The 27,128-nt window shown below is 41.1% G+C and overlaps 1 protein-coding gene across 20 annotated transcripts in view; it reads left to right on the top strand.

The window, feature by feature from the left end:
- PTPRM (protein tyrosine phosphatase receptor type M) overlaps positions 1–27,128 on the top strand; it is an 840,386-nt gene that overhangs the window by 737,799 nt on the left and 75,459 nt on the right. For all 20 annotated transcript variants that reach the window (XM_054460379.2, XM_054460383.2, XM_063653925.1 and 17 more), the window contains 2 exons: positions 10,992–11,068; positions 15,380–15,416. In XM_054460379.2, the coding sequence (XP_054316354.1) occupies positions 10,992–11,068; positions 15,380–15,416 (114 nt within the window). The remainder of the gene's footprint in view (positions 1–10,991; positions 11,069–15,379; positions 15,417–27,128) is intronic.

Below are 27,128 nucleotides of genomic sequence, written 5' to 3'. Positions count from 1 at the left end.
ACCTGCATGGCAGAGCTGGGAACCAGGTGGAAACAAGCAGGGAGACTGCACTGGAGGTGGCATCTCCACTGGGTAAGACGCCAAGCACTTCCTGAGTTGCAGGCACACTGGGTCACCTGCAGATCCTACCTTGAAACAAGCACAACAGCAATCCTCAGCCCAAATGCAGCCACGGGAGGAGCAAATCCATTATTTGCAGAAATCAATTGTAATTAAAATTAATTTCCAGCCTTCTCTCAGAGGCTAAATGTTACCTTGATCATTGTGATTCCATTTTACCTTATATATGTCACCAGTATGTAGCAGAGAGAAAGAATTGGTTAGAGGTGAAAGATTATCAGTGATATACTCCGTTTCTGCCGCTGTGGGAATATCTAATCACACACAAGTTAAAATTGCATGACTATTGCCAATATCCGTCGTGTTTAATATGGAAGTGTTAAAATATTTGAAGTTACTTAGAGATATTTTTAAACGTAATGTTACCTGATGGAAAGGGCGGAAATACCATGTTTTACAGACTTAGGGTGGGGCATAGACCGGCCCTAAATCCCGCATCGGGGGAAAACCTCAGCAGATTATAATTCTTCAACGCTAAGCAGTGGTTTGTTGTGACAAGGTCTTTATGTGCCTGTTTCTTACCCAAAAATATCTGCTTTTCTCTGTTTCATCTAGTAAAGGCTTTTTTTGAGAGATACGAGAGGAATAGCAAGTAGTTTTTATGCAGATGGAGTTTCTCAAAGTGGCAGAGTTTGTTACATTTCTTGATGGGGTAACATTGAGTTGTGATTATGATATAAACATAAGTTTAATTTTGATCATATTCAAGTCATGCATGGCAAATAGATTTCTTTTTCTCCAATTCATACACATTAAAGAAACTTTGTACACTGTGGAAAACTTGGGGAACATATCCCAGAATCTCACCATCCAGATTCAAACCCTGCTAACATTTTTTTTCTGTTTCATTCCAGTCTTCTTATTTTTCTATCTCTTGAAGCTATTGACTTTATTTTTTTTTTGCTCTTTGTTTTTCAGTGAGAATAGATGTGTTATTCTCTTTCTGATTACAAAGATAATATAAACCTTGTAGACCATTAAAGTAGTACATAAAATCATAAAGATGATAATAAAAATCACTCCAGATTTTATCCCCTGCAGAAACCTCATTCTTCCAGTTGTCCCACTGTGCATACCTACATGTACACCAATGCATTTGATTATTTCATGTAAATAGACTCTTATTAGACATGCTGCCTTGTAGCCTGCTCTTCTTCACTCTGTAATATGTCCCAGAGATCTTTCCAGGTAAATAAATTAAGGGCCTAGTAATCCTTTTGAATGATTTTATCAGATTTTTTGCTTGTTTGCCCACCATTCTTCAGTCTCCTGTTTATATCATTGAATGGTTACCAAGGTGGTGTTAGGAAAAAAAGGTCTGTTTTAGAAAAGCAGTCCTTGGTGTGGATTCACTAGTGAGGGAAGCAACTAGAGGCAAAAATGATATAGTGCAGATGAAAATGATCAGGTCTTGAATTAAGTCATTGGCACTAATAAGACAAGTGATAGCTAACTTTCACTTACTTCTTATTGTATACCAGCTACTTACTGATGATTACTTAGATTGACTCACTTAATCCTCACAAAACTATAATATAGGCAGTATTATATTATATTCCCCAATTTTACAGTTGGGGAAACTGAGGCACAGAGAGGTTAAGTAACTTGTCCAAGGCCACACAACTAGAAAGCCGCAGAACTGAGATTCATACAGGGGTTCCGGCTCGGGAGCCCGGGATCCTAACCTCCGTGCTCCACTACACAGAAATAGGGATAGGTTGTTGAGCAGATACCAGGAGATTAAAATGTGGGAGTTATTGAAGAGCATTTAGCATGTCTTCAAACGTTTCTCCTGTTTCCTTTTTAAAAGTATCTCCAGCTCCTCTTCCCTGAAAGATTGGCTGCTTCCAGTTTTCAGTTCTGCCCTGCTCTGCTGTTACCCAATAAGCATACTGGCTCTTTGTGCTTTGAAGATTTTATTGGTAAACTTCAACAAGGATGTTGCTTTTATTCACAGAAAAGGGGTAATTTTTTTTTTTTTTGGGACGGAGTTTCGCCCTTGTTGCCCAGGCTGGAGTGCAGGGGCGCGATCTCGGCTCACTGCAGCCTCTGCCTCCTGGGTTCAAGCGATTCTCCTGCCTCAGCCTCCCGAGTAGCTGGGATTACAGGTGTGCATCACCACGCCCAGCTAATTTTGTATTTTTGGTAGAGACGGGGTTTCTCCATGTTGGTCAGGCTGGTCTCGAACTCCCGACCTGAGGTGATCCGCCCACCTCAGCCTCCCAAAGTGCTGGGATTACAGGCGTGAGCCACCGTGCCCGGCAGGGTAATTTTTTTTAAGGGGAACTAACTGTACTGTGTTCCAGGCACCTGATAATACTATGCATTATCTTATTTGGTCTTCCCAAAACTTCTAGGAAAGTAGCCCCTTGTCACCCCTTTTTACAGATGAAGCTCAGCAGGACTCCAAATTTGTGCAGATGCATGTGAGTCGTAGAGCCAGCGTCAAATCATGGTCTCGGACACCAAGGCCCCTGTTAGTTTCATTTCCTGCAAAATGTGAATGTGAAATAGCTTTGGAATAATCAAGGAAAAGCACCCATGCTGGCAGAGAAATACAGATGGTAATTAAAAACTACAGCTCAGGTCTTCTCAAACTTACCAGGCTGTCTCCCCCAGAAATACCAAGTCCTCATAGTCTTGACCACATGGCTTTCATGGTTAGTAATTGACCTGTTGTTAACCACAAAACTGATTGAATTATACACATCTTATGCCTAGGCAGTTGAGTTTTCCAAACTTTTTCCTCCCTTCAACCCCAATATCTAGACCCTGCCCCTGAGAGAGGGCCCCTCCCAGCTGGTAAGCCTTCAAAACACACCTGCAGAACAGGGCTCGTCAGTGGACAATTGGCATTTCTTTGGATTCTTTGTCTGAGTGACTCCCACATTTGCCAGATGCCAGAAATGTCTGTGAGGCATTTCCTCATACAAATTTGATGTGATTTAGCCTCAAGAGTACCCCAAGGAATAACTGAGTTTTCCTGAAGGAATGGTTGATACATATTTGTCTTTGTAATTGGCATCTGATTCAAGGTGAATGATATTTCAAGAACATATGGTGAGGGGCATCCATATACTGATTTATTTGCCCCAACAGTCTATATCTGTTGTTTTCATAGTCATCTGAGAGCTTTGTTTGAGAGAGGATGCATAAGAATCTGCAGTTTCTGTGCCAAGTCATTCTTAGACGTCCAAGCAAAAGAGTATGGGGGAGCTGGAAGAGCCAATCATTTCACTTCTTTAGCTTTTACATTCACTGACTTAATGTGAGTGATGGTGATACTTTCCTATTTCTTGTATTCTGGAAGACAGAGGGATTAACTTGAGAAGTGCTGACTTGTTTCAGCCAGGAAGTGCAGTCATGTGATGATCAGCCTGCTGCTCTCCATGGCAGAACACATGTCCTGCGTTCTCCACCCCAACTGGACCCTTTCTAGAGACTTACCCCACTCTCACTGCTAACACAGGTATCTTCTGGGCTTGAGGTGGATTCACTTATCAATGTTCACCTTATTTTATCACTAAAACAAAAATACTTCATAAACTACATAATGTATGACTGTTATCCTCTATTAGAAAGCTATAGAGGCCAGGCGCGGTGGCTCACACCTGTAATCCCAGCAATTTGAGAGGCCAAGGCAGGCAGATCACCTGAGGAAAGGAGTTTCAGACCAGCCTGGCCAACATGGTGAAACCCCGTCTCTACTGAAAATACAGAAATTAGCTGGGCATGGTGGCAGGTGCCTGTAGTCCCAGCTACTCGAAAGGCTGAGAGAGGAGAATTGCTTGAACCCAGGAGGCAGAGCTTTCAGAGAGCCAAGATCGTGCCATTGCACTCCAGCCTGGGCAACAAGAGTGAAACTCTGTCTCAAAAAAAAAAAAAAAAAAGAAAGCTATAGAGTCACCGTCACCCCTGCCTTGATTTCATCAGGGAAAGGGAACTCACCATCTCAGGAAAATGTGCCTAGCAAAAGAATTCACAGGGCTCTAGGCTGCAAGTCCATGAATGCCCTTTCCTAGGATATCAGGGACTAGAGTGGAGCTTGTATAATGAGGAGCTATTATACAAGGGAGGGATGGAAAAATTGGACTTTTTTTATTTTTGGAAAAATACACATAAAATTTACCATCTTAACCATTTTTAAGTTCAGTGCCATTAAGTACTGTTAAAAGAAAAACTTTAGACAAATTAAATTTAGCCAGGTTTATTTGAGCAAAGACCAATTCATGAGTCAGGCAGCCCTCAGAAACACAAGAGGTTCAGAGAGCTACACCTGCAAGTGTGAGTGGCAGGATTTTATAGGCCAAACAGAGAAGCAAAGTAGAGAAATCACCCAATTGGCTACAGCTAGGCATCTGCCTTATTTGAGCATGGTGCGATGAGTTGGGAGTTAGCTGCCTGATTGGTTGAAACCCTTCCTGTTTTATGTATTCCCTATCACATGGTCCAATAGAAATAAACTATGAAATATAAGTGCAAGCCACATGTATAATATTAAATTGTCCTTAAATCTAATAGCCACACTGAGTAACAGAAAAATAAACAAATTACTGAAGTTTAGTAATATATTTTATTAAATCTAATACATCCTAAATGTCAACTTTTCAATGTGCAGTCAGTATAAAAAATATAAATGAGGTATTTTACATTCTTTTTATCATACTAAATATTCCAAATTTGATGTGTATTTTACACTTACAGCACAATTAGGATTAGCCTCATGGGGCTAACAGATACCCTATTAGACAGTACAGATCTAGACAATATAGTTACATTTTGCCTGGCTTTTAACTTTACGTAAGTAAAAGTATGTAACATATATTTGTGTTATCCAGTATTGTAGCTACTAACTACATGTAATTGTTTAAGTTCATTAAAATTAAATTAAAATTTCAGTTCCTTTGTTACTCCAGCCACATTTCATGTGCTCAGTAACTAGGGTGGACTTTGTACTGGTGAGCACAGATATAGAATGTTTCCATCAGCACAGAAAGTTCTACTGGACAGCATTGGTATATACTCTTCTGTGTATTGCTTTTTTTGTTGTTCAACTATGTTTGTATGATTTGTTCAAGTTGTATGTAACTGTAGCTTGTTCATTTTCATTACTAAATAGCATTCCACTTTATTAATATAATACAATTTACGTCTCCCTTCTGTTGATGGACATTTGGATTGTTTATAGTTTTGTCAATTGTAAACAATATTGCTTCAATATGTTTCAAGATGCACACAGTATCCATTTCCTTATGGCTGGGTCATAGGTCGTGGATGTCTTCAGCTTTACTAACTAGCAAATTGTTTTTCAAAGTGATTGTACTAATTTTCATTTCCACCAGCAGCATCTGTGAGTTTATATTATTCCACATCCTCACCTGAACTTGGTGTTCAGACTTAAATGTTTTGCCTTTCTAGTGGGTATGTGATGGTATCTCATTGTAAGCTGGGCTTTTTTTCACTTACTCATAAAAATAATGTTTATTGATTATATATTTATCAATATATATTTATTTCTACTATTATTTTCATAGAAGCGTGCACACAGGAGGTGAAGATGAATATAAGACACAGCTCCTCTTAAATGGTTTTTGTTTTTATAGAGACAGGGTCTTGCTCTGTTGCCCAGGCAAGTGTAGTGGCGTAATCATAGTTCACTGCAGCCCCAAACCACTATGCTCAAGGGATCCTCCTGTCTCAGCCTCCCTAGGACTACAGGTGTGCACCACCATGCTAGGCTAATTCTTTTTTCAATTTTTATTTTTTATAGAGACAAGGTCTCTAAAAATAATAATAAAAATGTCATGTTGCCCAGGTTGGTCTTGAACTCCTGAGCTCAAGCTATCCTCCTGCCTCGGCCTCCCAAGTAGCTTGGTCTGCAGGCATATGCCATCACATTCAGCTAAAGTATTTTTGATCTGTGGGAGAAATAAGTCATGTCTATAGATAACCATATATAAGAGCACCAAAAAGTGAAATCAAAGGACTATTGACATTTAAGGAAGGAGAATTTATACCCAACCACCTACTCCATATCTCTATTCAGATGGTAAACACCTCAGATTAAATATATCCAACACTGCATGCCTTATTTCCATCACCCACCCCCAGCTGGCTTTTCTCCGTGGTTCACATCTTAGTCAATGGCACCATCTTCTGCCCTATTTCTCAGGTCAGAATCCTAGAAGTCAACATGATACCTCTTCTCATCCACAGTAAGTGAACTGATCATTGTGATCAGTCCTACCACCTAAATACCCCTCAGATTCAGCCCTGTCCACTAGCCCTCTCTATGCTAAGCTGCCATTGATTCCCTAGGACTGTTGCAGTAGCCTCCCCATTGTCTCCCCACACCCACCGACCCAACTGGAGCCCTTCCAGTTCGTCTTCAACAATAGCGGGCATCTGATGAAATGAAGCACGCCCCTGCCTGTGGCTTCCCACGGTGCTCAGGATGAAGGTCCTAATGACCTGGCCTTCCCTCCTCTCTGTTCTCATTTCCCACCACTCTCCTCCCTGGCTTCTGAAAGCACATTCCCCACACCAGCCTTCTTTGGTTTCCTGAACATACTGGATCCTTCCTACCTCCTGGCCTGAACACACACTATCTCCTGGACTTGGAATTTAAGAGTTCTGCCCTCTCCACTTTCTATCTTCGTGGTTTGAGCTTCAGCGTCCCTTTATTAGGGAACTGTTTGCTAGCTCTTCAGAAGAGGTCAGGACCCATGCCATTCACTCTCATAGCTCTCTGTCCTTTACAATTTAGCACTTATCAAAATTGTATTTAAGTCATTATTTAAGCAATGACTGTTAAATGTGTTTTCCATTGCCTTAAGTCCCATGAACTCAAGGACCATAGATCTAACTTGTTTACCACTACATATCCCCAACACTTATCATGATGTTTGGCATATAGCAGATACTCAAAAAAATCACTGAATAAATGAGAAGACCTTACTGAGGAGGGGACATGTGAGTTGAATACTGAAAAACTCGCAGAATTTGGACAGTTAGAGATGGGCAGGAATGATTAGGTAAGAGATTTCTAGAAGATGAAACAGCTCAGTATTCTGACAATATTAGACAAGCCTGTATTAAAACTGAAATTTAGGCTGGGCGCTCACGCCTGTAATCCCAGCACTTTGGGAAGCTGAGGCGGGTGGATCACCTGAGGTCAGTGGTTCGAGACCAGCCTGGTCAACATGGTGAAACCCCGTCTCTACTTAAAATATAAAAATTAGCCAGGCGTGGAGGTGTGTGCCTGTAATCCCAGCTACTCAGGAGGCTGAGGCAGGAGAATCACTTGAACCCAGGAGGCAGAGGTTGCAATGAGCCGAGGTCGCGCCATTGCACTTTAGCCTGAGCAAAAAGAACAAAACTCCGTCTCAAAAAGAAAAAAAAAAAAAAAACCTGAAATTTAAAAAGGCACTGTGGACCCATTCAAGGTATCTTGGATGATCCTGGACCACCATCCATTCATTAGCATGGGGAAGAGTTCAATCCTTGTTGCTCACTTGCTGTGTATTAGGCAGGGCGCCACACATGGGACTGCAGCCTGTGCCTCTGTGCTGTGAATGTGAATGGAGTCTTTTGGAGTTGGGCATGTGGCCTTGGGGAAAGGTACTCTTAGGGATGTCCAGATTTTATGTGACACTGTCTTTGACCACAAGACATTATAATCTAGTAGAATCAATAAAAGAAAAAAGATACTACCAGGTATATAAAGTCAAAACCCATCTCATTCTGTTAGGAAGTCAGCTGTACATGTGTCTTACAGGTTTCTCCATCCTGAGGGGAGTAAGGGCAATCGAATCTGGAGAAGTAGCAGCCAAGTTAAATTTTGGGGTGTGAGTAAACTGAACTGTAGGAGATGATGGTAAAGCTCTACTTCAGAGGCTCTGTTGATAGGAAATAGGAATTCAGTCTTGGTGGAGATTGACGTCCCTAAAGAGAACCTTCCAGAATAGCCTGAGCAGCCCATGGGTGGTAAATCACAGGGAATGAGCAGCACTCATCCTGAGGTGCTCAGAGAAATAAAGCACAAAATAGAGGGGAATCTGACGAGGGGGTACAACAGATCTTCGAGACAGGCCTGCTTAGATTGCAAGGTTCTAATGCGGTCGGTTGCCTGCCTTTTGAAAACCTGCCCAGGGAAAGCCCAAGTATCCAGGAAGGTGAACCTGACCTCCCTTCAGAGGAGCTGACGAAAGCCCAGTGTGTGTGGAGTAGCTGTGATTCAGTTCTAGGGTGCATCTTTCATTCTTGAAGTTCAAATGGCATTGCCAGTACTTGTGGCACCCTTCTGTGCAGTAGTTGCGTGTAGGCACTGGCTCTCCTAAGATACACAAAAGCCATAACAATCTACACATGTCCAGTGCACCAGCTCACCTCCCCCAAACCCCCAACAGTGGAAAACATATACAGGGAGCCACTGGTTTTAAGCAGCAAAATGTGTCCTAGGAAATTGGTTCTTAAAGCAGATCGCCATGAGGAAACATTCTGACTGCCAGTGAGTCTGTTCTTGGGGTTGCTGTTATCTGCTTGGACATCATCTGTAAAAACGGCAAAAAGAAAAATGTGGGTGTCCATTACATAGCCCATGACAATAATAACTGACATCTATCCATCGCGTCCTATATACCAGGCTTTTTTCTGATCTCTTTATGTGTATTATTTTGATGCTCACAGTAATCCCACAAGGTAGGCACTCTTCATCTCCATTTTACAGCGAAGGAAGCACAGAAAGATTAAGTAACTGGCCCAAAACCACACGTGAAGGATTCTAACCCAGCAGCAGTGATTCTCACCTGCACACTCGACCCCAGAACTTGCTCATCCCATAGTCTCCTGTGAGCAGAGCAGGAAGACATGACCTCCTCTCAGCTTTTCTCCTTCTCTGGCCCAGCTTGTCACCACTTTCCAGATAAACTTATTGCACCCCAACTAATGGTGAGGCACTGACATGAAATAATTTGACTACCTGTCATGAGGTGGAAAGCCCCGTCAAGGAAGGAAAGTTAGAAAATTGACACCGATTTCCTTCTACCTGTGCTGTTGACAACAAACAAAACATTTACTCGACAGGAGGTTAAACTCCAGAAACCAATATGAAATTTTGACTTTCACCCATTAGCATTTCAAGGAGTGGGTCCAGGTCAATACTTGCACCAGTGACCGGGGATAAAAGGGTCTGCCATCTGCAGCTCCCCTGGCTTTTATCTCAAAAGCTGTGGGCTCCATTTCTCACCCACTAACCCAAAAGAAATGTTGAGTAAAGTTAGCATCAGAAAAAGGCAGTAGCAGTTTAGAAGCAGGGTTTCCCACTGCTCCAGCAGCATTGGAAGTGAAGTTTTGCAAAATGTTCTTATCAGGCCTCCCTGTGCTTTCCTTTCAGGGCAGCTGGCTTTTATCTGTTCTGAATACTGAGTTTTAGCATACACTTTAATTGGAAGGAAGGGTCCCTCTGCTAAAAGGAACAGTAATTTAGGTAAATACTTTTTAAAGGACATATATTTTCAAAAAACAAAAATGCACGTTTTATTTCTTCAGAAGTTATTTTGGGGGTAAATCTGCTATGTTCCAGGCTCTAATCTAAGGGCCAGGGACAGAGCAGTGATCAGTGCAGGAAAATTCTGCCCTTAGGGTGCCATTAGCACATCCTTTCTTTTTTTTTAATTTTTTATTTTTTATTTCAATACGTTTTGGGGGGAACAAGTCATGTCTTTGGCTACATGAATGAGTTCTTTAGTGATGATTTCTGAGATTTTGGCGCACCCATCACCCAGGCAGTGTACACGGTACCCAATGTGTAGTCTTTCCTCCCTCACCCCCTTCTTCCCCTTTCCCCTGAGTCCCCAAAGTCCATTGTATCATTCTTATGCCTTTGCGCCCTCTTAGCTTGGCTCCCATTTGTGAGTGACAACATACGAAGCACATCCCTTTTTAAAATATGGATTTGGGGCCAGGTGCTGTGGCTGACACCTATAATCCTAGCATTTGGGAGGTTGAGGCAGGAGAACTGCTTGAAGCCAGGAGTTTGAAACCAGCATGGGCAACATAGCTAGACCTCATTTCTGCAAAAAAAATAAGGTAACAAATAAAATACAATATACATTTTCAAGGAAATAATTGAGATACATCAATAGTATTTACAGATAAATTATTTTACTCTGGAAATACTTAAATATAGCTAATTAATACCATAAATATGAGCCCTCTATAGTACTTATGTGTCAATTTGTGTTTTCATTGAATCCTGGACACAGCCCACTTTGAGGCAGATAGTGTCATCCCGTTCTCCAGATGAGGAGGCTGAGGCTTGATGCCCTTATTGCCTGGCCTGTGGTCACATGATAGATGGCGACAGCTTTGCTCTTGCTGGCTGATGCCCACAGATACAGATAGGACTTAGGGAACTCACCAGTGACTAAGGCTAGGATCACATCTGCACATCCCAGAAGCCTGCACTGTGAGTTTGTAATCATCATTTGTCAAGGTGGGTGTCACAACCTTCAACATCTCAGGGTTTGTATGTGATTTAGTGAAGTTGCTCAAACTTCCAATCCAAGATCTACTTGTGTTTGTGGTTCACAGGATTGTATGTAAAAGGGTCAAACCTTTGTCAGTGCTTTAGGCCCATCAATGATCAAAGAATAAGTTAATGAAATTTACTGTAAAATGTTAAAAATTATAAATCCTTCCCAATTTTAATAGCAAAATAGGAAGTAGAGGGTGTGTACTATTTAATTCTTTATCTTTAAAGCAGAGTGTCTGTGGGTGATCTCTATGTAATTTGCTTACATTCTGGGGCTCAGAGCCACCTACCAGATTGCTTTTGTTAATTGTTATTTTCTGTCCCTTTTCCTTTGCAGACGATCATTCCCGAGTGAGGCTGCAGACAATAGAAGGAGACACAAACTCAGACTATATCAATGGCAATTATATCGATGTATGTATTTTATTTTTTTAATTGGTATATAATAGTTGTACATATTTGGGTGCTATGTATGATATTTTGATACATGTCTACAATGCATAATGATTGAATCAGAGTATAAAACTCAATAAACCCAACCATTCTGACATGTACCAGATTATGTGTCTGCTGTACGATTGTTGGACATACATTGGGCTCAATCTAAAAGCAAACACATGAATATTACCCTACACACCACAGAACTTAACAGTGAAGACACGGTCACTCCTTTTCTCAAGGTAGCCCGTTTGTTGGTGAATTTCTCTGTAACATTCTATGCCTTCTTTGCCATCTCATGCTTATGTGGACTAAAAAAATGTTATTTCCATTTTTTTGTCAACAACTCGTATTATTCGACACTTAAAAAATCTGTTTGCATATTAATGGGACAAAACTCTCTAATTCCTAATACGGGGATTTGCAATCCCTTGTCATCACTGCACTTTTAAGCTGTCTTCAAAGTAGTCTGCATCTGTTCACCAGGACTTCCAATGCAAGCAAGACATGTCATTAAATATGTAGGCTGTTTAATTATTGAAGACTGCCTCTTTGTTCATTCTGCATCATGTTAACTTAATGTTTTACATTAGAATAAATTCTTTAGGAGACAGCATGTTTTCGGTTGAAAGAATGAATGAAATCAAAAGTAGACTGAAAAATCAAGGGAAAGTTGCTGTTACCTCCAAGGCCAGAGTTTACATTAAACAGATTTCTGCTCCCTTGTGGTTCCGAAGGCATACTCTGTGCTTGGCCGTCACACTATTGCTTAGTCTATCAGTACTTCCATAGACAGGATTGATCCATATATATGGAATGTTTTGCCTCCTGATTGAATATTACTGAAATGCTACTAAAAGTAAATAGCATCACAATCTCTAAGAAAGTTATCTAAAAATAACTGTGAGAATGTTATGTTTAGTGCTAATTAGACAGATTTGACATTTTCAGTTATAGATTTTTGGGTAGGGACTGGGGTATGATTATTTCAAGAATAGTTCATCTCTCATTCATCAAACGAAGACTCCTGCACTGTTTTGATAACAACCAAAGCCATACCCACTCCAGGTTCCATTTATTTTTTATTAAAGCAAGGTTTCTTCATAAGGTGCATTGCACTTACTCCTTTAATCAGCACATGTTTAGTGAGTACCTCATGGGAGTACTCAGATGTCCCAGACCAGTTATCTCCTCCTCATAGTCTCCCAACTCAGAAGCTGAGAAGCTGAAATGTGATTGTCTTATCCAGTCCACTTACTTCCAGGCCAACTGTAGCACACCATCCCTTGAGAGGCTCCAGGGGACACTGCTCACACTCCAGTCCCGGCTCCTGCAGTCCCTACTGGGTCCTTGAAGCACAGGGACAGTGTCCTAGGCATCTTACATCCCCTGCACCTGGCACATGCCTGAATATAGAGAGCCCTTAGTAAGTGTTTCATGAAACACCGACTGAAGGAGTCATTGTGATCAGATTGGGCATCATAGAGGATGTAATTTGAATAAGCTTTAACCAGTGAGTGAGTGGAAATGCAGGAGAGAAGACATTCCAGCTCAAGGAAGTCACATACATGAGCAAGGCTATAAAGTAATGAAAAGACTAGATTAATGAGTTTGAATTTTATTTTAAGAGAGAAGAGCCAATACTGAGGGCCCCTTTATTCTTAATCAATAGATCTTATTGAGTACTTATGTGTTATTTACCTTTCTAGGTGCTAGCAGAAAAACCGTGAACAGTTCAAACCAAAACCAAAAAAACCTCTGACCCAGTGGAGCTGCTGTTCTAATCAGGAGAAATGGGCAATAAATTAAAAAGTTAATTATATATGGTCAATTAAAAAGTTGTATGTACTGCAGAGAAAACTAAAGCTGTAAAGGGGGACTCAGAGCACCAGACCTGGAGGCCCTGATGGCAATTTTGAACCGAGTGGCTGTAGTCAGTCCCACTAAGAAGGTAGCAAGTGAGCAAGGAAGACAAGGGGTTGAGCTACATAGATACCTGGAAGAAGAGCATTCTGGGCTAAGAAACGGCCCAAGCAAGGCTTTTTTGTGGAATTTGTGCCTGGCGGTTTTGAAGAAAAGCAAGCAGGCAATCATTGGCATGGTGTATAGGGGCCTGGGGAGTTCCATGATATGGGGGAGAGGTCATGGGCCAGGTCAGGTCCACAGTTGTAAGGACTTTGGCTTTTACTGTGAGTGAGATGGACAGTCGTTAGAGGTATCTGAGCAAAGGTGTGATCTGGCTGCTGGGAGGGAAGTGAACTGCACATGGCCAGGAGAGGAAGCAGAGAAGCCTGCTGTGTGGCTGTGGGAATCATCAGAGAGGTGGCAGTGGAGGTGAGAAATGGCGAGACCCTTGAGCTGCATTGAAGGTACAACCAGTAGGATTTGCTGGAAGATTGGCTACGGGGTTCAGGAGGGAGAGAGGGGTCAAGGATGTTGAGGAGAAGATGGTGTGTGGAACAGATTCAGGTAGGGGTTAGGGAGAAAATGAGGAGTTCAGTCTTAGGTGTGTGAAGCTTTAAATACATATTAGACCTCCCAGTGGAGGTGTTGAGCAGGCAGTGGGTATGCATCAAGATTTCCAGGAAAAGGTCTAGGCTGGAAACAAGAATATAGGATTCATCAGTGTACAGATGAGCTTGAAGGCCATGGGACTGGAGGAGCTCACTCAGAGAGTGAGAGCAGATGGAGGAAAACGTCCCAGAACCAGGCCTTCCACATCAAGTTGAAAAGGGAGAACCAGCCAATGAAATTGAGAACAAGTGGCCAGGGAGGTAGGTAGGAAGAAAACCAGGAGAGTCACATCCTGGAACCAGGGAAGAAAGCATTTTAAGGGGATTGATCATACTCATGCTGCCGATGGCCAAGTAGATAAGGACTGAGAAATGATGGTCATGTTCAGCAGTACAGGCCACTGTGGACTCTGGGTGACCTCACCATCAGATGAGTCCCTCCTATTTACTGGGCACCTTGCTAGGCCCTCGGACGTATAGTATGGATAAGTTAGGCAAAGTTCTTGCCCTTGTGGGACTTACCAGCCAGTGAGAAATGAGTGATGGTCTAAAGAGTTCTATTTAATATTGGTCATGGTTCTATAATTTGAGACCTACAGCAAGTCAATTGTATAAAAGAATGTGTTTGTTTTTGTTGTTCATTGTTTTCCACTTGTTTTTAAGGGCAAAATGATCTAACGTGCATTTAAGTTATCTGAGAAATCTGAGTTTTCTCTTCAAGTTTCTTTTTTCTGTTTTCCAACCAGTTTTGCGCATGGTATTTTGGGCAATCTTGGGGGACAGAAATAGAAAGTATTAAGATCCATGGTGATATGTTAGCTGGGTGTGATTTTCTCTGAGTTGATTTTTTCTTTCCCAGATACTTATCCTACAATTTTTTTGTTTCCTTCTTTTTTTTTTTTTTTTTTTTTAAGACAGGGTCTCACTTTGTCACCCAGGCTGAAGTACAGTGGTGCAATCTTGGCTCACTGCAGCCTCGAACCCCTGGGCTTATGCAGTCCTCCTGCCTCAGTCCCCAAAGTAGGTGGGACTACAGGTGCATGCCACCACACCTGGCTAATTTTTCTATTTTTTGTAGAGATGTTTTTTTGCCATGTTGTGCAGGCTGGTCTCAAACTCCTAAGCTCAAGCAATCTGCCTGCCTCAGCCTCCCCAAAGTGCTGGGATTACAGGCACCAACCACCACACCTGGCCCTTTTTCTTTGGCCTCAATTTTTATCTGTCTTGTTTCTTATAGGGTCATGATAAAAGGAAGGGATCTTTCAGAACTTCTGCCTCTTTAAATTCCTGGCCCTTGCTACAGTAGCATGTCATGGTATTAGCAGTGTTTAAGAATGGTTTTGAGGATCACTATTGATATAACTATCTATACCAATATAACAGAATGTGTGTTAAACCCTTGGCATATTGCCAATGACATCCCAAACACAAATGAAATTCTGTTGCAAATTCTCAGCTTGTTTGCACTTTGTAAGAGTAATGTTCATGTTATTTCAGAGAATCCATAAGTTGTTAGTGTTTCTTGCTCATCCATCATCTCATAGCCAGTTATGATTAAGTTACCCACACCTTTGGTGCAAGCATCAGAACTGTTGTATTTGATGCACCTTCACTAATTAAGAGAAACTCAATGGTGCTGGGTTGGCCATTTAACTTTCAGGTGATGCAGCTATTGGCGTTTGTGTGCACATTCATTTCAGCAAAGTTAGCATGTGACTTATCTGCTGTTTATTGATTTTATTTTTATCAAATATTCTCTTTTATTTATTTTTAGGGTTATCATCGACCCAATCATTACATTGCTACCCAAGGTAAGTTAATTTCTACTTTGTTGTCTTTCTTTGTTTCTTTTGCCCACTTGCTATCATTTTCTACCCACTTCACCCTCCTTCAGGAAGATATTGCACATTTATTGCAGTTCTAGCCATCGACAGGTACACTCTTGCCTTCCCATCAGACATTCTGGTCATGTAAATCGTTTAGTTAGAACTTCGTGTTGAGATCATTAGGAGAAATGTGTCCATCAATTCTTTATTGAATTCAATATGTCTACCTTAGGAGTAAGTTGGACATTTGCAAAAGTAGATATATAGATAGCCATTCCATCAATATACACCAGCTGCTCTCTACACAGGGAACTGTGCTGGTTGCTGCTGGAGAGCCAGGCTGAATCCAGCAAGCACCCCCTTCTCACAGTGGTTGTGTTTAGTGGGGAAGATGTGCAGTCACCTGTATGTACTTTAGTAGGTACGGTGGCAGGTGACATCTGTGAGAGGAACAGATACAGATAAAACATTAGGGATATTTGGAGCAGGAAGGGGTTGCTTTCAGGTGGGATGACTCAAAAACTGTTGTGTGGCAGAGGTGAGATTGGGAAGCGCCCTTCTGAATGGAGAAATATCATGAGCAAAGATGTGGAAGCAGAAAGTTAGTTCTCCCAGGTGGAAAGCAGCTGGTGGGCCACCTTGGCTAAAGGAAACAGAAGAGCTAGAAGACATGATGAGGAAGCTCATGGCAATGGTTTTGGGGTGATTTTCCCAACGTATGAAGTGGGTCATCTGCAGAGGGTGGGGGTCGTGAGGGAGCGAGGTTTTAGAGAATGAGGCATCCTAAAGGATGAGTCAGTGAGTCAATATGGGATGAACTGAAGAAGGAATAAGAAGCAGAGAAGACCCAGCTAAGGCTGAACAGCACATGTTCTCCCCATTTTAGTATTTTATCATTGTTTTCGGCAATAGGCTACATCCCAGGAACAGTAGCAGGGAAGTGAAAAGGATGTGACCTGCCAAAGGTTAGGCATGGGGGCAGGAGGTACACAGAAAGTCAGTGACCAAGGGAATCAACGATGCCAAGGTAATTGGGGTTGGAAAGTCCAGGCTTGGAAGAAGGGCAATCAGATGTGTCCACTGGACCATGAGGAGAGGGAAGGAGTTAACGGATTGAGGCTGGGTCCCACTGATGAGTCATAGGTTAGGAGAAGAGGCAGTTGTAGCCAGAGAGCAAAATTCCAACACTTGGATCTGCCCGTGCAGTAGAACTTTCTGCAGTGGTGGGAATGTTCTCTTATCTGCACTGTCTGATATCATAGCTACAAATCACATGTGGCTCCTGCATACTTGAAATACAGCTACTACAAATGAGGAACTGAATTTTAAATTTTAATATTGATAGAAATAGCTACATTTGGTTATTCCCTGTGGTAGCATTGGACAGCAAAGCTTTGGGGTGGAAAAGCTCCAGCTATGGCTGAAATGGAGCCACTGTGGAAACTGATCCTGCCCCACGCCCACAGCTACCCCAAGAACCTGGATGACACCACATAGAGTCCACAGTCTCACATCACCACTAGGGTACTCTGCACTCAGGTCTAGATGACCTGCTGGAGCTCCCACTGTCTTTCATCGTCTATGACTTGAAGTTGGTAATGGCTCCTTCCAAGGTCATTTTGCTAGCTAGATGCAAAATTGTCTGTAGAGTTTCCCGTATGAACCTGGCACAAAGCAGGCCCTACTACACAGAGGTTGCTGAGTTCTTCAGGAAGCAAGGCTCAGCTTGAGCTCCTACATATGGGATAGAACAAGGTTGCATGTCAGAGTCTGGTCCTAGACATCTCCTAACCCTGCTGCTTCCAAACGGAATTCATCAGTGCCGTTAGAGAAACCTGTTGTTAGGGGCTTGAAATTCATTCTGATGGCTTTCAGAATGTTCTAAATTAAGCATCACAACATCAGATTTAATACATTTTATGATAATTTGAAATTAACAGTTTTTGTAAATTCATGTGAAAATTTGATTGTAAAATACCCAAAATACTCCCGAGCTTCGTTTCTCTCCAATAACTTGATTAGCAACCTATGTTTTCATAGATAACAAGAACATTAAGTTGCTCTTATTTGTATTTTCAATATTGAGGCCCTCTAGATTAAGGTGACTAAACGGACAGCTAAAGTAGAGACTGAAACTGCCAAGGTCTAGACATGGCCCTTTACCAGGCTTCCTTCCCTTTGTCCATTCTCTCTGCCCCTCTCCCCCTGTAGGAGATTATTCTTTAAAGAGAAATGCCGCTAGAGAAGTCACTTTCTGCAGAATTCATGTGAGTGATACTTAGTAGCTCAGTAATCCTCTCTGGCAGCATTCTAGTGTTAATGAGCAAATGTATTTGTAAGCAGATAAGAAATAGCAAATGTCATCAGTTTGCAGTAGACAACCAGTCTGCCCTTAATGGAGAAGGGCATTGACTAATGCCCTGTTTCCCAGGTCGTGGCAGCCTTTCCCTGGTACAAGGTGGGCTTCAGATTGGACTTCTCAAACTGGCAGTACTAACATCACTGCTGGTGGTGGTGCAAGGAGAGGAGGGAAAATGAATGAATATTTGTAATCTAACATGCAGTCAAGACTATACATATCATATTAAGAATAATACATTCAGACCATGATGTTCAGATGAGAAAGCTAGAATCTTCTATTATATACCACAAGATAATGGACTAATAGCCTTAGATCACCAGTAATCAAGATCACTGATGATAATCTGCACTAATTGGCATGGACAGGTAGAATATGTTCGTAGATCACCTTTGTTGAAAAACAACAACAAAAAAAAACATCAATACCTCCAAGAGGCCAACAAAATGGGCAATGAAGACCAACAGGCAGATGCAGTCTTTAAATGTCTTCTTGCTCTATTTGTCCTCTGTTTTGCACTAACATAATTCTTTAAAATATATTCACAGCAGGCACCTATGAAACTATACAAATGGTCCAATTTGCTGACAACCAGTTTTACTTCCAAGAGTTAGTAATGCACAGATGTTCATCAAGTTCTTTCAATACAGAGGACATATTATAAATGTATGTATTAGGTCTCCTCCTCCCATCCACCCTCAATTTTATTGATTTTTCTAGCTGTAACTGACTTTGACCTTTGATAATAATGGGTGACGTTTCTGCAAATTGAAAGCATCCCATTCAAGCCAGATCTGTTGCTTTTTTAGTATTAATATGTTCTTCCTATCTCCCCTTGGTTTAATTGTTTTCTGTCTGGCCACTAATATATGATGACCCAATATTAACTTCATCATGTCTGACTGACCAGACATTAGTGCAACAGTAACATTCAAGATTTATGATTTAGCAAACCAGGGGCTCAAAGGAGAGGAAGTCGTGTCCGCTACTGCATGTCTGTATGTAGAGGCAGGGCAGAGTGGAGATTTCAAAAGCAGGCTCAAGTGAGGGGCAGAAGAGCATGCAAGTGGGTAGGATTGCCCAGAAGTGATTGTATTTCACCATCAAAATGCAACCTTGGAGACTATATGGCCTGCAAGCTGGATGAAGCCACACACATAAGAACCGACTGGATAGAACACCTGCTGGCCTCATGGTGGCAGCCATGGGGGCCCTGGATAAGTGTTCTTTTGATTTTTGTTTGGTTTTGTTTAGAGACATGATTTCACTCTGTCACCCAGACTGGAGTGCAGTAGTGGGATCATAGCTTACTGAAGCATCGAACTCCTGGGCTCACGTAATTCTCCCACCTCAGCCTCCAAAGCATCTAGGACCACAGTTGCACACCACGCCTGACTAATATATTTTATTTTATTTTTTGTAGATTTAAGATCTCCCTAAATCTGTGTTGTCCAGGCTGGTCTCAAACTCCTGGGCTCATAGGAGCCTCCCACCATGGCCTCCCAAAGCACTGGGATTACAGGCATGAGCCATTGCACTCGGCTTTGTTTAGTTTTAATTTTAAAACTTACCTCAAGAGTCAGATAACTCAGGGAAAGACCATGCAAGACTGTTACTGAAGAACGTGCTATGAGTCTGTTCTAGACATGTCTTGCCCAGCCCTGAGCATCCTTCCTCACTTCTAAGTGAGCATTTTCCAGAGTCATTTGTGCACTGGGATCCCCCAAGAAAGAGGCTCAGGCCTGGTGTGCTCTTTCCTGTGTACTGCATGCTCACCCCCCAAAACCACGTGGTTAATCCAGATCCAGGCCCTGCTTTCTAAGTTATGATGCTTCTCATGACAACATAATAAAAAGCAAATGTTCGATGATACAGTCATGTCTGAAAATACATGTTAATTATTATTGTCTTCAATGTTGTAACCTGAGCTATAGATTGTTGAGATGCACACGTTACTTTTTTGGGTTTAGGTGCCTCAATGCCCACTTCATCATTTCTCTCTTTCTGAACTGTGCTAATTTGACAGGGTTGGCTACCTGATTGGGGTTCCGACCTTAGCTTTCATCTTGCCATATATAGTTTCTTTTTGTCTCCATCAGCATTAGCTCTGTACAGCACCCTGTGGAATCCAGGACTAGAGAGAGGATCTCCAAACAGAAGCCCCCATGCCCACGTGAGAACAGGAGACCCTTGTGCCCCCAACCGTGTTTTCCATAGGACCGCCCAGCGTTGTACACTCTAGCCCAAATGTCCCTCACCTTTGGAAGACACAGAACTTCTTTCAAAACTTATGAAATATCAAGATCACTTCCCCAGAAAGAAAATTTCATTTAAGGTGGTTCATGGACTACCCCCACCCCCCAATTTTATTCATGAATTATAGTAATTCTATGGACCTCAGGTTATGAACTTTACTTTGGTCAGAAACATTAAAAGTTATTTGAGGATAAGACAGAAACCATAGACTTAATTAATCTACTTTTTAAAATTATACTTTAAGTTCTGGGGTACATGTGCAGAACATGCAGTTCTACTTTTTAAAAAACCATACTTAGGGGTTAACAAAATGTCATAGATTGTTTATAACTGTGAAATACATTCCTGAAAGCATCAAAATTTTTACTAACTTTAACAAACTATTACTAAAATGTTTACTAGCCTAACCCTGTAGTAAAATACCCTAGAGTATTGTTATAATCATTAGTATTTTGAACCATAGTCAGTTTGGGTTTTACGGTTCATCTCAGGCTGGGTTTTCTGCCCATATATTATTTTGCATTCGTGCATGAAAAGTTTGTGCCTTTGCTCACCTTTCAACAATTTTAGCAATTATAATATATTAGAAAATGCTGTCTCTGAATGACAGAGACTAGAGTAGCAGGTCCCATAGCTGATGTTTATTTTGTAAAAGCAGGATGTAGTAGAAATAACACATGTACCACAGCCAGAAGGCTGGGATCCAAATTCTTGTGCTGTCACAGAAAAGGTATTTGAACTTCCTAAACTTAATCAGGTAGAGTCCTGGTGTTTGGTAAATAGTAATAATAGTCAGGACCTTACCATGTGCCAGACAGCGTTCCCAGCACACATACAGAGCTCATTTCATCTTTACCACAAATATGGGGGATATATGGGATTGTCCCCAATTTATAAATGAGAGGAAGGGAGACAAAGAGACTTGAAATAACATGCTCCAAGTCACAGACCTAAAAGTGCAAAGGCCAGATTCAAGTGTAGCCACTGAACTCCAGCATCAAAGCTCCTCCCCACCTCACTATACTGCCTCCCGTGGGTGACCTTGGGGATTACATTAACTTATGTATGTATCAATGCTTAGAGCAATTCCTGGCATGGAGCAAATGCCATGTATACGTGACCTGTTACTGTTTTTGAGAAACAGCACAGGATAGCTTAATGATTAGGAACACAGACTCTGGAACTACATTGTCTGAACTCAACCCCCAACCCTGGTTCCTCCATTGGTAACTTGTGTGACCTTGGACAAGTTACTTCACATCTCTGTGTTCATCATAAATGAAGATGAAAATAGTCTACCTTGTAGGGGGCTATTTATTTATTTTTTAACTTTTAGGTTCAGGGGTACATGTGCAGGTTTGTTATATAGGTAAATTGCATGTCATGAGGGTTTGGTGTACAGATTATTTTGTCACCCAGATAATAAGCATAATACCCGATAGGTAGTTTTTTAATCCTCTCCTTCCTCCCACCCTCTACCCTCAGGTAGGCCCCAGTGTCTGTTGCTGCCTCCTTTGTGCCCATGTGTTCTCAGTGTTTAACTCTCACTAATAAGTGAGAACATACAGTGTTTGATTTTCCGCTCCTGTGATTGGTCACTTAGGATAATGGTCTCCAGCTTTATCCATGTTGCTGCAAAGGACATAATCTCATTCTTTTTTATGGCTGCATAGTATTCCATGGTATGTTTGTACTACATTTTCTTTATCCAGTCTACTGTTGATGGGCATTTTGGTTGATTCCATGTCTTTGCCAATGTGAATACTGCTGTGATGAACACATGCATGTATGTATCTGAATCATGCATGAATCATATAGAATGATTTATTTTTCTTTGGGTATACAGCCAATAATGGGATTGCTGGGTCAAGTAGTACTTCTGTTGTAAGTTCTTTGAGAAATTTCCCACACTGCTTTCCACAATGGCTGAACTAATTCACATTCTCACCAGCACTCTATGAGCATTCCATCTTCTCCACAACTTCTCCAGCATCTGTTACTTTTTCTTTTTAGTAATAGCCATTCTAATTGGTGTGAGATGGTATCTCATTGTGGTTTTGATAGGCATTTATCTAACAATCGGTGATGTTGAGCATTTTTTCATATGCTTGCTGGCCGCATGGTACCTTCTTTTCAAGTGTATCTGTTCCTGTTTTTTGCCAAATTTTTAATGGGGTTATTTGGCTTTTGCTTGTTAATTTGTTCAAGTTCCTTATAGACTCTGGATATTAGACCTTTGTTGGATGCATAGTTTGAAAATATTTTCTCCCGTTCTGTAGGTTTGTCTGTTTATTCTCTTGATAGTTTTTCTTGTTGTGCAGAAGCTCTTTAATTAGGTCTTATTTGTCAATTTTTGTATTTGTTGCAATTGCTTTTGACATCTGAGGAGGTGTAAGATCTCTACAATGAGAACTACAAAACACTGCCCAAAGAAATCAGAGATGATACAAACAGTGAAAAAATATCTCATGCTCATGGATAGGAAGAAGCAATATTGTTTAAATGGCCCTACTGCTCAAAGCAATTTACAGATTCAATGCTATTCCTATCAAACTACCAATGACATTCTTCACAGAATTAGAAAAAAACTATTTTAAAATTCATACAGTACCATAGAAGAGCCCAAATAGCCAAGGCAATCCTAAGCAAAAAGAACAAAGCTGGAGGCATCACTTTATGTGACTTGAAACTATACTACAGGGCTACAGTAACCAAAACAGCATGGTACTGGTACAAAAGCATGCACATAGACCAACAGAACAGAATAGAGAGCCCAGAAATAGTGCCACACACCTACAACCATCTGACCTTTGACAAAGTTGACAAAAACAAGCAGTGGGGAAAGGACTTCCCATTATTATTATTGTTGAATAATAAATGGTGCTGGGATAACTGGCTAGCCCTATGCAGAAGATTGAAACTGGACCCCTTCCTTATACCATATACAAAAATCAACTCAAGGTGAATTAAAGAATTAAATGTGAAACCTCAAATTATAAAAATCCTGGAATATAACCTAAGAAATAGCATTTTGGACATAGGCCCCAGCAAAGGGGCCTTTTCTTTTTAATACCTAGTAAGTGCCCATTTACAAAATAATGTCCTTTTTTGCTGACCTTGAAAATATACTCAGACAAAGTAGAGTAGGTCTTACTAATTGCATATGTTCACATTTCAAAATGTAAATAGTCTTACATAAACCCCTAAATAGCTAGTGACATACATGAACTTTTCATTTCTCACATGTGAATAAACTTAAACTGTACATAGTTAAGAAGCCTTGGAGCAATTCATAGAGATTGTGATCTGTGGAGAACTGGCCATCCAAATAGGCCCCCACCACATGCCATTGACCTTATCACCGCCATCACTGTCTTCCTTTTGTGCTCAGAGGATCCAGATGCTCAGTGTCATCTTTGAGGATGCCAGGTCACACTAGCAAAGACCACAGGAACTGGTATAGAGAACCAGATACCAGATAGTCATTTACAATGAAAACTGTAACCACCCATCAGACAGAACTGCCAAGGTCAGGCAGGGGCATTCTGTGTGAAGAGGAAGATGCCTTGGCAGAAGATCACTTCATCATGACCAGGGCATCTGAAGAAGGGGTTGCAGGGTTTATCCATGATTCAATAAGTATGCACCACCTGTCTTGTAGTGAGTTGGCATAAAACATAAGCTCACTAAGAATACAAGAATGAATGAGTGAATGAATAAATGAATGGATTGGGACTTACCGTGTGCCACACGCCACTTAGACAGTAGAATATCTCAGCCAGGTAGAAAGGATGGCTCATGTTGGCCTGGCAAAGCCAAAATCCTGGGGCAGATTTTGGTGGCATTATCTCCAACATCTCTGACTATTTCTGTTTCAAGTTAAGGGCTGGTCAGCTTCTATTCTTAAAAACACTTTCTTTACATATGTCAGTAAATCAAATCCTGTATTTAGAGACAGTCCATCTTGTTAAACTAACTTTGCTTGGCTCAACCCTGACCCTATTTGTGTAACCCTTGTCCCCATACATATAATCAGTTTTGTCTGTAGTTATAATTTGTCCATAATTTGAAAAAGAGAAGCCTAAAAAGTTCCCTCCAGACACTTTCAGCTAGGAACAAACTTTTATGTGAAAATAATAAAAATGTGGGGAGTGAAGGTTTATAGTGGAAATATTTACAGAGCCTCAAACACTGCACAACAGTTGAAACTTTGTTGTAGTGACTTCATTCCTTTTGCTGTCAATTTGTTTTTCTTCTACCTTTATTCCACATACTTCTGGTATAGTTTTAATAAAGATTTTTCAAAAAGATAAATATTGTTTATATTTTCCCGGCTCAAAATTCCCCTTCAGGCCTCTGAAGCAATAAATAATAGTGCTTTGAATGCTGCACTCACTTTCCTGGGCAAGCCATTCCGGTAGTGGAGGGTTCTCAGAGCGTCAGTGTAACTTCTGCACACTCTGTAAAGCAGCTTTTCTCTCTTGCATTCTGGCCTTCAGATGGAGATGAACACTTGAAATTATTTCTCAGTAGAATTGAAAGAACTTTTTTTTTAAATCAAAAGCTTAGCCTTCAGTAAACAACTTTTGTTTTTATTCTTCCAAGAACCAGTGTGGCTTGCACTTCAAGTGCAAATTCTGTGTTAGCTAACACTGTGCTTCCTGGTAAAGTTGTTCCTGCATTGTCAGTGAGTTGTAGGTTATGTTTTGGATTCATTTGTTATGTCCTATTTGAGACTAATTTAAAAGTATTACCTAGTGAAGTGGAGTATTCTCTGGTTTCCAAATTTAAATAGGGACGCTTTGAGAAAATGTGATTTATATACAGGCAAACAGTGACTCCATAAAAGTCACTGTCATAAGTATTCCAGCTACCCAGGGCCAAGTTTATACAGACCCTGCCTGCATTTTACCAACCATCTGTGGTTTTACAAGAGAGAATGAACAATTGCAATTAGCAGCTTATCCAGAAACTTCCTTTTAAACAATAATTTCTCTTCACTAGATTAATTTTAAAAGATAGTGGCCAATTAGCCAAATGGTCACTTTCATAGATATTTCTCATCCCTGTGCTCTAAATAAACTTGCTCATTAGCAATGAGAACATTGAAAGAAAGAGTTAAAATTAAAAGATGAAGTAAAAAATAGAGCATGTTAGGTAACATCCACCTATGTTGTTATAGATGCCATAAGGAAAATGTGGCCCTCTTATAAGAGAACCAAAGTTAATATAGAATAATTTGAAAATAAATGATGTCCTGTTGTTAAGCAGGCACTCAGATTTAAGGTGTCTTAAAACAAATGCTTTTTAAACCTTCAAGAGGATTTAGAGGGGTTCCTCATTTGAAGTAGAAAACTTGTAGAAGCTTTTAGAGGTGATAGAAACTTTAAGAAGCTCACAGTCCAGTTTCCTTGTTTTGTTATTAAAACAGTTGACAATTAAAGCAGAACTATATTTAAGTGACCTTCATCCACATAAGTTCAAGTGAGTCATATATGCAAAAGTATTTGCAAACTGCATGGACTAACGTTCATACTTTAATAGAGTGTGTGCAAAGTTCAACCTAGGAGAAACCTCATATGTTAAGACAGACCTGTTCCCCCAGAGGGCCTTTTATTCAACAGGAAGAAAAACTGTGAGGTTACATCTTTCTCCCAGGTTCAGCCCTTTAAAAGGAGAGAGCTGAAACGAATACCCGTGTACTTTCCAAAGTGCTGGCTTCCCCGTGCTTCTGGCACCATGAGTCCTTGCAAAGCAAAGCTACTCCTTTACAGCCTGGTTCATTCAAAATTGAACAAAGGGTTTCTGTGCACCTGTCACTTGCCAGGATCAGCACACAATTCGGAATATACCAGTGACTTCAAAATTACCCAGTGTGGAGGTATAAATAAATGATACCCAACTCTTACTAATTTGTGATTTTAATGCACCCACAGATTTGGGTACTTCATTTTGATTTTTAATTATTTAGATTTTTTTCAAGAGACATGGTCTCACTCTGTCACCCAGGCAGGAGTATAGTAGCATGATCAAAGCTTGCTGCAGCCTCCAACTCCTGGGCTCAAGGGATCCTCCTGCCTCAGCCTCCTGAGTAGCTAGAACTACAGGGATAAGCAACCATTTTATTTTTTATAGAGACAGGATCTTGCTATGTTGCTCAGGCTGGTCTCAAACTCCTGGCCTCAAGCAATCCTCCCACCTCAGACTCCCAAATTGCTGGGATTACAGGCATGAGGCGCTGCACCCAGCCTAGGAACTTTTTTAAGCCATTTCTCTTCTCCACCCCTACCCCATTTTGCAGAAGAAAAAATAAGACCGAGTGCAGCCCTAGAACCACTTTTCCAGAAATCTGGGCACTAGGTTTCTTTTTCACCCATGGGCACAGTTTAGGACAAGTTTTTCAAGGCAGCAAACAGTTTAGGAAGTTTCTAGCTATAACCAGTGACTTGTTTCTTGCCTTCTCACTCAAAAGGAAGCTGCTGGAAATTTCCTCATGCAACACCCTTCACTGCCATGGAAAATTTGAGACTGTCTGCACTGAGCTATGTCTAGGGAGCCAATTTATCTGTATTTCATTCATTTATTAGATTTATTCTCTTTTTTCTTAAATAAAAGATGATTCCACTTGTGTACTGAGAAGAGCTTAATTAAGGAAGATAGAGACTAATGAAAGCTTTTATTTCTCTGGCAGTAGCCCCTGAAGCATATGAATATAGGCTGTTCCCTTCACTTCACTTCCTTGACAGAAGGCAGCAGCCAGATCCTTTGGGTCACCAAACCCCTCCATTCTGAAGGCTGCTATTCATTTTTTTCTGTCCTTGATTGCCTTCTCTCTGTTCCCCTCTTTACAGCATGCACAAGTACCCAAGCTCAGTTTCTGAGCGTTCTCTTTGGAGACCGACACTGATGAATGCTCTGTACCTCCGCCAGCAGGATGCTTCTGTGCTGTGGACATCTGTCATGTTCCTTCCTTCTGAGGCCACAGCACTTTCTCCTGCGCCTCTTTTCAGCTCCCCATGCACGCCGCCATTCGGTCTGTCCCAGGGATCAGGGACTGAAGGTCCCTCTGGAAGCAGTGTCTC

The sequence above is a fragment of the Pongo pygmaeus genome, chromosome 17 (genome assembly GCF_028885625.2).
Source record: "Pongo pygmaeus isolate AG05252 chromosome 17, NHGRI_mPonPyg2-v2.0_pri, whole genome shotgun sequence".
NCBI lineage: Eukaryota > Metazoa > Chordata > Mammalia > Primates > Hominidae > Pongo > Pongo pygmaeus.
Note: the sequence above shows the minus strand (reverse complement) of the source record. Positions and strands in the feature narration are given on the sequence as shown.